At 45.5% G+C, this 15,226-nt stretch overlaps 1 protein-coding gene across 2 annotated transcripts in view; it reads left to right on the top strand.

The window, feature by feature from the left end:
* The window catches only part of ntn2 (netrin 2), a 61,695-nt gene that overhangs the window by 27,921 nt on the left and 18,548 nt on the right, over positions 1-15,226 (top strand). For both annotated transcript variants that reach the window (XM_080788494.1, XM_080788493.1), the window contains exon 3: positions 8,707-8,895. In XM_080788494.1, coding sequence (XP_080644620.1) covers positions 8,707-8,895 — 189 coding nt within the window. The remainder of the gene's footprint in view (positions 1-8,706; positions 8,896-15,226) is intronic.

The following is a 15,226-nucleotide window of genomic DNA, read 5'->3' as shown; positions in this document are numbered from 1 at the left end:
GTGTGTGTGTGTGTGTGTGTGCGTGGGCGTGGGCGTGTGTCCGTGTGTGTGTGTGTCCGTGTGTGTGTGTGTGTGTGTGTGTGTGTATGTGTGTGTGTGTGTGTGTGTGTGTGTGGGCGTGGGCGTGTGTCCGTGTGTGTGTGTGTGTGTGTGTGTGTGTGTGTGTGTGTGTGTGTGTGTGCGCGTGGGCGTGTGTCCGTGTTCATGTCTGTGTGTACGCATCTATGTCTGCAAGAGTGTTTACCCCAGACATCTGCTGGTTATAGAGTGTGAACGGACAGGTCTGGTGTCAAAGGAACTTTGAAGCAGTGCATGTTTAGCCAACTACCGGTATGCCCTATATATAATACTTTGTTGTTGTACGACAAATTGCTAAAATAGCCAATCTACATGCTCACAACGCATCACTCTTTAAAGGACAACTTTAGTTTTTTTCAACCAAGGTTCATGTTTTAGGTTGTGATTAGAGAAAGTAAAAGATGAGTGTTCATTTCTTTTCATGTGCTGCTTGCTTTTGTTTTAGGGATTTTAGCTGTTTTTCACAGGGCGGGGGCATTCGAACATGGGGCTAAATATGTGTTTTTACAAAATGTTATAGCGATTTATTTTTGTATTATTTTATTTACTATAGTCCTACTAGACCCCAAGAAATTACATATGGCCGCAAAAGACCAAACTGATATATTGAGCCTATATGACACACAGTATATGGCTTCCCCCCAGTAGGCCTCCTTCACATTCAGTAGATCCTGTGATCTTTTGTGGCCAGATGTCATTTCTTGGGGTCTAGTAGTAGTAGGACTATAGTAAATAATAAATCGCTATAAAATGTTGCAAAAAAAATACATATTTAGCCCCATGCTTGAATGCCCCCGCCCTCCTGTGAAATACAGCTAAAATCCCTAAAACGAAAGAAAGCAGCAAATGAAAAAAAATTAACACTCATATTTTACTTTCTCTAATAACCTAAAACATGAACCGTTGTTGAAAAAAACTAAAGTTGTCCTTTAAGCAACCTTTGATTATGATTTATTTTAATCTTTCTGAATTATTTTGAATTTATTTGAAATTATTTGCAGATATTTGCCTATAATGATATGCCCAGATCAGGCTGATCAGGGTTATTTAAAGGCTCTTTTCAGTGTGCTGACTGTACTGTACATACAGTAGGATGCCACGTGTTGACAGCGGTCAGTATTCTGTGGCACAGAGTGTGAGGGTGAGACATCACTCTGTTCTTGAACATCACTCCAGACAGTGACTCCACAAGTGTTTTCCATTGCACAGATGCTGCTGTGTTTTGGCCACACTGTAGTTCACAACCGTTGCCAAACATTTCATTTGAACGATGCTGAGCGAGATTCAAATTATTATTATTATCAACAGATTATTTGTCACTGACTTTACATACAGGTACAAGCAGCGATCCCGCAGATTGTGCTGCACATGAAACATAGTAAAGAAAGACAATAAAAAATAATAATGACAGTAATAAAACAATGATACCAATATACAGTGATCGGGCTAGACAGAGGTAACCATGTGCAGATGTACAAAGCAACAGTGTCAGTATACTGTACATAGTATGAGCAGCATTTCAGTGATCAAGCACAAAGACAGTGTCGTACTAGCACTGTCTTATGTTTTCCTTTTTTGTTTTATGGCCATGTAGAGTTGTCCACATTTAGTGCATCTCGGGAATTTAATGGGTTCGTTACGCAACGTCACAACCGGTTGTATGTGAATTATTTCTGAGAGTCGTTTCTGTTTTCATCACGGCCACTGTATTAATAATGTGCGGATGGGCTCTGACGTCCTCCAAATCTGCCCACATCTATCAATCATCCATTCGCCATCAACCTGTAAAAAAATTAATTATCCTATTTATAGTTTCAAATAATTATCTATATTCACCATTAGAAGATTATATATCTGCTAGGAGATGCAAATTCTCGGGATCGAACCAGGAACCGTCCAATTCCCCATCAGCCGCTCTCCCTCCCAAGCCACTGCCACCCCACTGGATGTTGACCCTCTATAGTGTCTAGTCTGTCACTGTAAACCCACCACATATGCCATGTGTATACTGACATGCATGTTGCGGGTACGAAATACAGAGCAAACATAAGAACACACATGCCTGAGGGTAAGGTTTCTTTAGTTTTCATTTTCTGCGGTCACGTCTTCAGTCGCTTTCCACTTTCCAAACCGACCCGGGGCATTATGTTACGCTTTCCCGGGCGCACGATTTGTCGCGGTACAGTGGTGTACGTGCACGACGAGCATTGTGATTGTCTCGACTGTTGTGACAGTCAAAAGTGACCCTCCGTTTATAAGCCGGTCGCCTCCAGGGTAATTTGCGATTGTGTAACAAGTCTCCCCATTCTAACCATGTCATGTATTTCCACTGGAAAAAGAGGAGGGGGGGGGGGGGGGGGGGGCAGAGATAACACTGTTTAGATGGGGAGCAGCGAACTAGACCAGTGAGAGGGAACAGAGCGGACACCAAGTATAGGCCCCCCCAACCTGGCAACCATCCAGACTAATCTCGTTAAAATCTTCTCCTGCCCCATACCATCCAGAGAGAGAGAGAGAGAGAGAGAGAGAGAGGGAGAGAGGGAGAGAGGGAGAGAGAGAGATGGGGGAGAGAGAGAGAGAGATGGAGAGATGGAGAGAGAGAGAGATGGAGAGAGAGAGAGATGGAGAGAGAGAGAGAGAGAGGGGGGGGGGTTTGGATGAAGGGGTTGTCAAGAAAGAGGACAAGAGATAAAAGAGGAGAAAAACAGAAAGGAAGAATTGAAGAGTGAAAGTAGAAGCAAGGAGGAAAGTAGAAAAGGGGGCCAGAGAAAGTGAGAGGGGGTGAGAGAGAGAGAGAGAGAGAGAGAGAGACTGACGAGGAGGGGTGGGAGAGGAATTAAGGGGGACTCTCGGTTCAAAAGGGCTCCCAAGAGCCGTCTCTTAAGCCCACGGGCGTGTGGCTAACCGCAAAAACCAGCAGAGTGGGGGTCAAGGAGGGGTGGGCCGCAGACACTGAGACATGGTCGGGGCTTGGAGTGAAGGGGGTGTGTGTGTGTGTGTGTGTGTGTGTGTGTGTGTGTGTGTGTGTGTGTGTGTGTGTGTGTGTGTGTGTGTGTGTGTGTGTGTGTGTGTGTGATATAAGGATTGCTCTGTAACACAATGTGTACATGATGTATAGGACTGCCTGTTGTTATTATGCTTCATCTCTTTATTTCTGAGGTGCCTCGTACGGAGTACACTCTTAAAAGTAAAAAAGCCCCAAGGACACTTTTGGGGTCATATAATATAAACACAAGTTTGAGGCTTTTTCTTCCTAAGTTGGCAATGGTCGTTTGAGTGTGGTCACTTGTTCTTCTCCAGTGGTCCTGTGTGTGTGTGTGTGTGTGTGTGTGTGTGTGTGTGTGTGTGTGTGTGTGTGTGTGTGTGTGTGTGTGTGTGTGTGTGTGTGTGTGTGTGTGTGTGTGTGTGTGTGTGTGTGTGTGTGTGTGTGTGTGTGTGTGTGTGTGTGTGTGTGTGTGTGTGTGTGTGTGTGTGTGTGTGTGTGTGTGTGTGTGTGTGTGTGTGTGTGTGTGTGTGTGTGTGTGTGTGTGTGTGTGTGTGTGTGTGTGTGTGTGTGTGTGTGTGTGTGTGTGTGTGTGTGTGTGTGTGTGTGTGTGTGTGTGTGTGTGTGTGTGTGTGTGTGTGTGTGTGTGTGTGTGTGCGCGTGCGTGCGTGCGTGCGTGCGTGTGTGCATGCGCAACCTGCACATGTGCGTGCGGATGTCTACCCTGTACTCTGGCATGGCTCTAATGAGGAGCTAATTAACCGGGTGCTCCTCCTGGTGTGCTGAGCAGGTGGCTGGAGTGACCAGGCGGAACACAGTCCATACACACACACACACACACACACACACACACACACACACTCACCGCACAGGATGGCAGAGGCCCACATAGCGGAGCCTTTTTGGCCAGCCGGAGGGCACCCAGGGGGGGTTGCAGCAGGTCTGGACCACAGCCTGGACCAAGAGGAGAAAGGTGGTGGTGGGAGTGCGGCCCTCCAGTTTTCAAGGACCAATTTTAGCCATGGGATTTAGGTTTTGTGCAGGCGTCCAAAATCAATTGGCTGTACTAGTTTGGCCTGGGCCAAGCTGAAAGAAAAATGAGGTTAGATTTATCCCTGACATATGGAAGGGAATGGAGAGGCTGTGCACTCCTACGCAACGCAGCTTGCATTATTATTATTTGTGGAGAGCACTCTTTATGGGGGCAATTTGTCATAGCATGCTTGACAGATTGTAGTGTGTTGTTACTCAGAGCTTGTTTAGTTGTGGAGACAGACATATTCACTGAACTGGACTGGCTTTGAAGTGTCTTTGTAGTCGACGTACGCTATCGACGCACGATAGCGTGCAGGTGGTTAGATGCTGTATTGTACCATTTACAATCCAGAGCAATTTATAGTAAGCAAGCAAGCTAAACACAAGGTAATACATAAAATGCATAGAAATAGTAATCTAGGATCATAAGTAAACGTGTGTGTGTGTGTGTGTGTGTGTGTGTGTGTGTGTGTGTGTGTGTGTGTGTGTGTGTGTGTGTGTGTGTGTGTGTGTGTGTGTGTGTGTGTGTGTGTGTGTGTGTGTGTGTGTGTGTGTGTGTGTGTGTGTGTGTGTGTGTGTGTGCGCGCTCGCCTGTGTGTGCTCAAACATGTTCCTTCGTCTATCTATAGTTAATTTTTGCGTCAAAGAATGGGTCAGAAGAAAAGCGCTCCCTATCCCAGATTTCTGTTATTTAGTTATTCCCACTAAACCGTCAGTGTGTCTGTGCATGCGCACGTGTGAGCGCACGTACAAGCACTTCAAAACAAACCTATAAACATTCCAGTATCCTGGGGCAGCCGCAACTCTGTAAAGTGACGTTAACCGCGCACATACTCGCTCACATCCACTCACGCGTGTCGTGCACACGTTGCATACCGTCACTTTTACTCAGATGTTCGTCCTCGTTCCTCCCGATTCGCCGCCTCCTGTCAGTCACTCGTTTCAGAATAGATCGTATTGTATTTTATGTTTATTTAACATGTAAAACAATAATGGCCTATGACGTAGAATTTGCCTCAATCATCTCTTTGTGACAGTGGCCACCTCTGGTGAAAACCTCATATCCTTATTGAAAAGATCTTTCTGTTCCCGTCCCAGTAGTATTATGGCCTATGTCAAGAGTGTGACCTAAGCTATTTTATGTCAAATACCACTTTAGCTTGGCTTAACTCACATTGTATTGTGAGTGTAAATCAGGTTTACAGTTTATTTAAGCCTGATTTAATCCTCTTACTTTACATAATAGACAGGCAGCGTCTATTGTATGTCAATAGTCATATTGTGAACATTACATTACATAACATTACTTTAGGGTGAAATTATTAAGAAATATGTTATAGTGCGTTTTGATTAAATGTTTTCTGTTTTTTGAAAAACGTTTATAAAATGACATACTGTAGGCAAAGTTTAGCAAGGTGACAATGCAGAACTTTCATCACCAAAAGATCCTATAGCTAGAATGCGGTTTAGGCCCGTGTTGCTTTTTCTTAGGTCGGCTGATGATATCGGACAGTCAGACGAAGCTCCCGACCAGTAAGTGTGTCCATGAGAGGAGACCCCTGCGCGTTTAGGCCAGGGGGAGAGTGAAAAAAAAGAGTCATCCACTGCTTTCATGTTCTGCTAGGTGTTAATGGACACAAGTGCTCACAGCTGTGTGTGTGTTTGAGACGTTTGATCATAATCACAAGCCCCCCCACCCCCCAATCCCCCTTTTTAGACCCACCACCAATCCGCAGTCCCCCCCCTCGTTGCAGTAGGTTTGTCACATTCCTCTCACTAGAAGTTAGACAGGCTGTTTGGGTGCATGTTCACATGCATGCATACGTGCAGAAGATTATACGTAGATACGTAAACACACACACACACACACATGTATGTGCTCACAAAATGAGATGATTACATAGGCAATATGTAACCAATTAGCAGTGTTTGTTTACAGCAGGGATTGAAGCCTAAAGAAAACACCAAAGATAAGAATTTTTGAATCTGTTCCGCTCTGAAAAGCCTCTCATACTCTACTACACTACCATACCAGATTTATACGTAATTGCGTGAAGGTGTTCCACGTTGAAAACAGCTCAGTTGTGAGCTTGTAGATCTGTTATTTTCTGTGCTGGACACCAGCGTGCAGGTGCTTAATTGCTTCAACGTTTCCTTTGGTCCACTTTACAGGAGTGGGGTTAACTTAAAGGTACAATTTCTGTCACCAGGTCGCAATCCTAGAGACCTCGTCGAAGAGGGCCGGCTCTAGGTCCTACAAGGTTTCGGACCGTAAGCAGTATTTAATTAATGGCAGAATTCCATACAAATTGTCCCGCATAATAACCGGAGCGTTGGATTGGGACAGAGTCTGGGAATGCACTCCCCCTTCTTAACGGGGCCCGAGACCAGGAAAAAAACAGGCCTCTCTCCTATAGCTTGTTGCCAGGCTTCGTTTTCAGTCGAGATTCTAATGAACTATCAGTCACTGCACTCATGTTACTTTTTGTTCTTGAGATTTGAGTCATTTCTGTGATTCTTCCTCTGTGACGGAGGCGCCACACTGATACCCGCGGGTGCACACACAAGCAACCTGGCCTGATTTTAGTGTGGATGCCAGCTGGGAGGGATTTGCCATATACAGCGAGAGCTGCAAAGTTCTTACCTGACACTGAAACAACATCTTAATATGCACCATAATATTATGATTCTCGAAGCTGGTTAAGATAAAGATTAAGGCTTATTTACAAATGCTGTGTGATCCAGGTCTCACTAACACAAGTCCAGGTCTGTACTTACTACCCCCCATACACTGTAGTCTCTAATTGTTGTGGCTTGGACCATTCCAAACAGCCGTTGATGCAGAGATCCATTTTCTAAGACGCCCCCATCTGATTGCTGTTAATTAATATCAGCTTTTGTTGTGATCCCACAGATAATCCCATGTTGCCATTACCACTGACATTTTCCATCAAATGGCTTCACTGTTGTTTACTTCTCGTGCATTTTTCTGCTAATCACATTGAACTGGAACCAAATGCTCTAATAGTCATCTTTGAACCCATAGCCAAGTGTTTTAAAACCTAGGTCTGACTCTTATTTAAACAGGAGAGGGAATAGATTGAGCCCGCACGCACGCACGCACACACACACACACACACGCACACGCACACGCACACGCACACACCATGTGTATGTACGGTATACTGTAGGTGTAGGCACTGTATGTACGTATAGATGTATTGTGTACTGTATAAAGAAAGAGAGAGACGGATCAGACAGAGATACATAATTTCCTGTGTACTGGAGCTGTTGAATGAACATTCCAGCAAATGTCAGTATTGGATAACTATAAGTTATGGAAAAATCCTTTGAAAAGTTGACTTTGAGACCTGTGAGCGAGCATGGGTCACGACTCAGACAAGGCATTAAGGAACCATGTGGACGGTGAGCGGAACAGGGGGAAGCCTGCCTAGAGATATAGCTTAACTTCCCACATGTCATATATCCTGCCTTGCCTCATTTAGAAGACGGCTAGCTCAAGCTTGTCCCCTTATCGGAACAGGCCCAGTTTTTAATAGATTTTAGAGGTCTGTACTCATCAGTGATTCATGAAATTAACGTCTCTCTTTCCAGTGATTAATAGGCAATGGTCTGAGAGAAGCCAAATTCATTAATTATGAAATGCAGAAAATGAGCTCTGCAAATATCAAGTGTGATTGATGAGCTCTGGAATGTCAGCCAAGCAGCACACAGCCGCAGCGTAAATTATAAACCACTCACTGTAGCACTGCCTCACTGGAAAACCTTTCTTGCCTTGTTGTGGTTTGCTAATAGATGCTAGCTAGACATTTGCAACGTTGCAGCGCGTACTACTTATCCCTATGAACAGATAAATCGGGATAGAACATGTCTTTATCCGTTGTGCAGCTAAGAATTTACTATTACAACTTCAACAGTAAATAAACCTGTTATTGTCACATTACAACGTTTACAGGTGTAATTATGTAGTATTTAAGACGGCACATTTTGTTTCTAGAGCCTGCAGTAGAATACAATCTCAGCTTTTCAAGTAGGCTCATGTCCAGTCTCCTGTTAAGATGTGAGTGAGGTCTCCTGTTAAGATGTGAGGTAACAGGCCTATAATGTTGTATTTTAGGTTGTATTATTATAATTTGCAATCGGCCATGTATGAAGGTTGGGTGTTTTAGGTAGGTTTCTATGTCAAACGAAATGTAAAAGTGTCCTGTAAAAGTACACATGGTCTGGGCTTCCTTGCAGCCATGACAACTTAACCCATTTTGGGCGGGAACCCCTTTTGGTGTTAGCATTATGTTATGCTTTAGCCGAGTGGCGCGCTACGAGCTTGTAGGTCTGCAATTTTTTATTATTATCGAAGAACGACATAGAAACATAGCTTTTTCAGAAAACTGTCAGGATGTAGAAGACATTTTTATGTCGGGTTAAATTGCAAAATAGTCATGAGAACCGAAAAAGTAACAAGAGGGAAATGGTCACATAGCACGACAACAACATCAAACATAAGAAAAAAATTGGCACAATATCGCTATGTTAATAATGTTATTGTCCCTTTCGGAAAAGTTAACTTATTTGACCCGCTCTCTCTGCAGCGTGCAACTGCAACCTCCACGCCCGACGCTGCCGTTTCAACATGGAGCTCTACAAGCTGTCAGGGAGGAAGAGCGGAGGAGTGTGTATGAACTGTCGCCACAACACAGCAGGTCGCCACTGCCACTACTGCAAGGAAGGCTTTTACAGAGACATGGCCAGACCCATTACTCACAGACGAGCCTGCAAAGGTAAGACTCCAGGGAGAGAGCTACAATGTTTTGCTCATGTTTTTTTCAAGGTATCTCTGTTTTATGTTTGGTGGTCTAGTGGAGAGAAAGAGGAGACAGAGAGAGGGCGTGACATGAAAAATACATGGGTGATGAGTCGGGTATGTTTTTTTGTTTGTCCATTTTCAGGATTCCAATTCAAAAATAGCAAAACAAATAAATAAATAGTAAATCGTCATTTTTGCTACTTGTGTGTGACACAGAATGACGATGTTGCAGCATTTATTAGGAGAAAACAATTCGTTAAAATACAGCAATATGGCCCTCTGGAGTGAGTGTGGAAATATAGTGGCCCTCTCCATCATCAAAGTGTCCCACCCCTGCTGTCCAGAGATAGTAAACTGTGAACGGAGAGGTGGAAAGACATGCAACCCTCCCTCCCGTTGGAATTGAACTGGGGAAGTTGTGATTATGTGGTTCATGCGGACCCCGCCCCCAGATTCAAGCTTGTGACATTATGTGGACCACACACATGCTGTGTACATGATGTGGCTAGGCCACCACAATGCAGCAGTGCAAGAAGTCCAATACCACAATGTAGAAATACTTACAAGAAGTACAAGTCCTGCGTTCTAAATTGCACTTGAATGAAATATTGCCATCAAAATATTTATCTAACTATAAATGCACCAAGTGTGTACGTCTGTACGTCTGTAATCCACGTAACTCGAGAACCGTTCGCCCCACCGACTTCAAATTCGTCACATGCGTTCCACCCCACCATAGGGAGTGCAGTCCCGGTGTCGAGTCGGTCGGACCCACGGTTGTTCAGATCCGCCCCAAAAAGGCCTCTGCCCGGGCTCTGGACCGGGCCCCTGCCCAGGGTCCATATTTGGAGCTGGACTGTTCTGACCTCACAACACTCCATATTTGGGCATGCCTGACACAGAACTCCATATATAGTAATAAAGGGACACAAAGAGACACATACAGAAATCTGACATCATTCTGACGTCGGGCATAAAAGGGACACAGACATAATATCTGTTTGGTGCATACAATTCCAACTTGCATCATTCCAAGTAGGCCAGTCAGTGCCCAACGGGCACCGCTGTAGAGGCCCCACAGGCACCTCCTCTAAGTAAAAGTACTGAAATATTCCAAAATTGGTCAAATCCTTTTCTAAAATAGTAGATCTACAATCTCTATACAAGCACACTCACATGTACAGTACTTAGTTACTTTACACCACCACCAGACTGTCCCATCTTCTGATCTGTGCATATCGTGTGCGGTAGTGAGCCTGCCGGTAGTATTAAATAAAGGCTGTTATAAGCTTTTAGCGAGGATCTCAGATCTCCATACATGGGTGTGTGTCCATATTTGGGCATATATAGACACTAGGGGAATCATCTGTGTGATTTTAGCATTGGCTATTCAAAATAGCAGATCTACATTTTCTCTTCGTTGGGTTGTCGTGGAAATTTAGAGATAATGATAATACTCTTAGCTGTTCTGCTTGCTTTATGACGTCACTGTCCCATTTAGTGAATGCCTTGAGGCTATATGTTGGGGGTTTGTCTGTGTGAGAGCAAGCTATATAAGCTGTCGTTTCTTGTCACTCTGGGAGCCAGACTGGGTTTTCCATACATGAACAGGTCATGTAAGTCTTGTCTTCTTACTCGAGTAAAATCCTTATACTCTATAACTCTGACATTTTGTGCTGCCTCATTATTCATTGTTTATGAATTGTCTTTTGAGTATGTGTCCCACAGACTGCCTTTACAGGGTCACAATAGCCTACATTTTCAGATAGGGGTCCAGACTCCAGACTCCACAGCCAAATAATCCATTTTGGGGTCCTCGCCACAAAATAGGCATTCGTAAAATGGACCTCATGGTTAATCGATTAAAAGATAAATCAAATCATGTGGATCCCTGACTTCAGGTTTCAGCCTGATCACATTTGACCTCCATGGTCAAATTTAAGTTAAATATTAGAAAAAGTACAAATCGTGTGAGTGAGTGGCCTGTGTATATAGCCTGTGCTATATGTGGCCCTCACACCTACTGACCTTTCTGACTTATATATCCACATATGGAGATCTTTGTATCTGTCCGTCCTTTTAAGCCCATATGGAGATCCCTGATGTCATCAATATATGCCCCCTTTTGTGCCCATATGGAGCTGACTGATTTGTTGCAGCCTGATGCCATGACGACACATGGCATCAGCCAATTTGTTGTAGGATGCACAGCATTTAGCTGTAGTTTTGCACAGTAAAATGGGCCCATATTTGTCAATTTTGACAGAGTTAAAATGACTGGATTATACTGCGTATGGTAATTTAAAGGGGGAAACGGCGACATGCTTGGCTGCACTACCAACAGTATCTTAGAAACAAAAATAAATAAAGAGAAGCTGTTCCACGAGGCATGGCCACAAGACGCGTGCTGCTATCGGCAGATCAAGATATATATCGCTCATGGAAAAATTGGTGTTTTCGTGCAGTGGAATGTTTCACATTTGCGGTGAATATTTTAAATATATATCACGCTGGCTGGGAGCATTTCCCTGCCTCTTGAAACAACAACACCCGTTTCCTGTCCCTGATGCCCAGTGAAATATGCAAATCAACAGCAGAGGGACATTTTCTTTCCTTCTTCTTCATCCCCTTGCTTCTAATGAAGGTGAGGGATTAGTTCCAGGACTTTCCGAACAATGGCAGTGGTGAGAAACTGCCAACACTCATAGCCGTGAAGGTTGAAATTTCACGGCGAGATTCCTCCCATTGGCTTCCACTCAGTTTTCCATTTGCGGGGTGACCCAGGCTGTAATTTTACACCAGGAGGGTCCCAGTGGCATGATCCCATGCCACTGTTGCCCGTTTTTTATTTGCTAAGATGTAAAACTATACAGCTATTATTCATACAATGCATGGTTAAAAAAGGAAATCTGGGTTTGACGGTTTATCGCCAGCCCTTTATCCCAGATGCGAACCGGGTCGGTGTTGTGCAACCAAGTATTGAGACATTTACAATCAAACTGTCTCTGCAGAGAATTTCAGAGAGCGGTCTCCCTCATACTGTATTAAAATGTGTGTGGGGACACCTATTCCATCTCCCCTCATGCCTGGAAGTGCTGTGTTCACACACACACACACACACACACACACACACACACACACACACACACACACACACACACAAGAGAGACCCCGGGGGCCGCGATCTGTTTTTATCAAAGCCCGGCAATCGGGCGGTAAAGAGGTTTATCGCCCACTCCTCTCATGAGGCCCAGATGTGACGGAAATTAAAGTTCCCCTGTAGGAAAGCGGCCCTCAACCTGGGCGGCTGCCTGGCATCATGATTGATCAGAGCAATCCCCGACCCTTGAGGAGCTGTCTCTTCCCCTCACCTTCTCCCTCACTCACTCCCCGGCCGCCTCTCTCTCCCCCGCATCCCTCCTTCTCTGTGGAACCTGTTAGCTTTTTACAACAACCATCGCCTCCTCAGACTATACCCCGCCCCTTTTTTCTGCAAAATCACTGGCGTCCATCCCTGGGCATGTCCTTCATCGTATAAAGGGCCTAAAGTAGTTGACTAAAAATGTTCTCTTTGGAGACTCCTTGTCGCTCTCTGTCGCTCTTTTGCGATTGAGTTTGTTCTACGCTATAATCTCTCGTTATTCTTCTCCCCCCCCCCCCCCCCCAATCTCCATCTTGGTGAAGATATTGTTTATCTCTGTCTCCATGTGTCGGGGTCAGCACAGGGGTCAGCTGGGTGGGGGGGGGGGGGGGGTCTTAGTCACGTCTGAAATGGAGTAACTGCAATAAAATACAGGTGTTTTCTAAAGGGGGAGTGAAGTGAGCTGGGAGGGCCATGGTGGAGGGAGGGAGGGAGGGAGGGAGGGAGGGAGGGGGGTGGAGGAGGGTGTAAGAGTTGGTATGGGCCATGTCTGCTTCCAATCAGGCCCGGCTCTGTGGACGGGTGTCTATACACAATATAGCGAGTGTTATATGTACCTCCAACCGCCTACAGCACCGTGTAGACGCACGCACGCATGCACAGACACACACACACACACACACACACACACACACACACACACACACACACACACACACACACACAGCAGCCCTTAAGTGAATTCCACAGGGCTCTCTCATGCCCAGACGGTGGCCAGTGCCACTCTCCCGCCACGGCTTTACGGTGTCAGGAGCCCCAAGAAACAGCCGGCGAGATTAAAGACAGGGTTTGCGGCGAAATGTCCCGACAACATTAAATGAGTTCTCCGGTGCACGCAGCTTTTATGCGAGTCCAAGTGTTTGTCGTAGCGCTGGCATCTTTGCAATGAGCATCGATAAAAGACATTCAGATCGAGGCCATAGGGCAGGTCAAGCATGCACCAGGCCAACGCAAACCACATTTGATTTGTGTCTCGGAATGTCCACGAGATCACTGGTGTTGGAGGTCGTAGAGAACAGAGAAAGTGAGGCGCAAGCTGACCCGTTTTTAATTCATACAAGTAATATATCAAGTCACAAGGAATCTGGAACTCTCGGAGGGGAATAACACTTTATTTTAGAATTCACAGATATTATTCTCTGTGGCTGAGGAGATTTCTGCTAGTGTTTTTGCGAACATAAGGAACTCTTCCAATGTCAGAAGGCAGAGAATCAAGACACTAATCTCTGATGTCATCTAGATGTATAGCCTGGAGGTGCTCCACTGACAGCCTCAGCTTTTCAGCTGTTGCACCCGCTTTCTCTAGTAGTACTAATAATTCTGAAAGTTCATACAACCCGAAAAAGGGAGTCCCCTTTCTGTGAGCGAAACACGCAGCACCACTAATCAGTTAAAGTGAGCAAATGCCTGTCAAAGGACTACAAATCCCAAGGCGGTGGCTGTCACGCCTTCAGCCGCGCAGGCTTGAAAAGTCATCAACATCTGAGGACATTTTTACTGCTTCTTAACTGGCCCAAGCCCCTGCACATAAAACTTCAGAAAGCCAGGTTGGAGGAGAGCTGGGGGTGGGGCGTGAGGGTGGTTCCCCCCCCTCCCAGTACTCCCACCAACACCCCATCCTGGGCTGGCAGTCGCTGGTTGTTTACTGAACAATGTGGACATTGGCCGTAAACACCGATGTCGTAACAACCTGTTTGTTTTGAGTGCAAGTGAGAGGCTCTAACATCACTCTGATCTTGTACATTTTCATTGCTGACATAGACGTGCCCGCTCCTTGTTAAATAAGCATTTCCAACCACCCAGTAGTTTATTCAGCATTGACTGACAACTGGATGCCAATTGCCAGTGTTGTTCGGCGATCCCATGGATTAACCCGGGAAGCACAGATTTGACACCGTTCTCTCCACAGTCCACGCCGCATGTCTCGGCAGGTACAACAGACCGACACCCAGACGTCTGCCAGACAGATTGAATAACCAGGGGTTTAGTGTTGCTTCCTCATCCCCAATCCTGAAATACCACATGATTTGGCACAGCCATGTGTATTCACAGGCATGGATATAAAGCTCTAAACAAAGTTGTTGCTGGATTAATTTGACAAAGAACATTTGTTCACACTTTGGTTATCCTCAGTTAGGGGAACAACCTTTTGAGGTCTGCTAATCTTTTAGAGAAGTTGGCGTCGACATAAAATGTTATGTTTTACCTACAATTTAGGGCTTTTTTAAAACCACTTTCAACCTGGCGTCCCTGTTTTGGGCATGACAACGTGTTGTGTACATCGGCTTGTTGTACCACAACGTATACTGTAGGGCTTAAGTGGTGAATTAAACGATAATCCCAACGAGCCAAAATCGTCTTTGTTTACTTGACTAAGGGAACACAAACTCCACAATTTCCCAAATGCACTGTGGACTCGGCAGCACCTGGACGCTGGAGAAGAAGTAGTTCTGGCTACGGCTGGTGAAGAAAGGGGGCCGTGGGGCGGGTGTAAGGTCAAAGGTCACACGGGCCTGTGTAGAGCAATGGGAACAAAGTCCATGCACACTGGAGACCGAGACCCTTGTTGACTTGACCTCTGACCCTCAACCCGGCCCTGTGTCGCACCCCACTATAACGCAGACCTATGTTACCTGTAACATCTGGCCCCCGTGGAAAGGCCTCAGCCAGAATGTCCCTGGGTCAGGTGGTGGGGATTTTGCATGGAAATGGAGGCTTCAGATTTACGTTTCAAAAGTGCGTCTTCAAACAGAAAAAGGGGGCACTTTGACACCCCGTGTACTGGACGGCGGGGTTGGGGGAAACGCACATGTGTGCATCTGAAGATCAGAGCTATACTGACCAACCCCTGCCCTCCTCCAAACACACACACAGTCTCTTGTGG

The sequence above is a fragment of the Protomyctophum bolini genome, assembly GCF_963924005.1.
Source record: "Protomyctophum bolini genome assembly, chromosome: 18".
Classification (NCBI taxonomy): Eukaryota; Metazoa; Chordata; class Actinopteri; order Myctophiformes; family Myctophidae; genus Protomyctophum; species Protomyctophum bolini.
The sequence above is the reverse complement of the archived record's forward strand: the minus strand, read 5'-3'. Positions and strand labels throughout refer to the sequence as shown.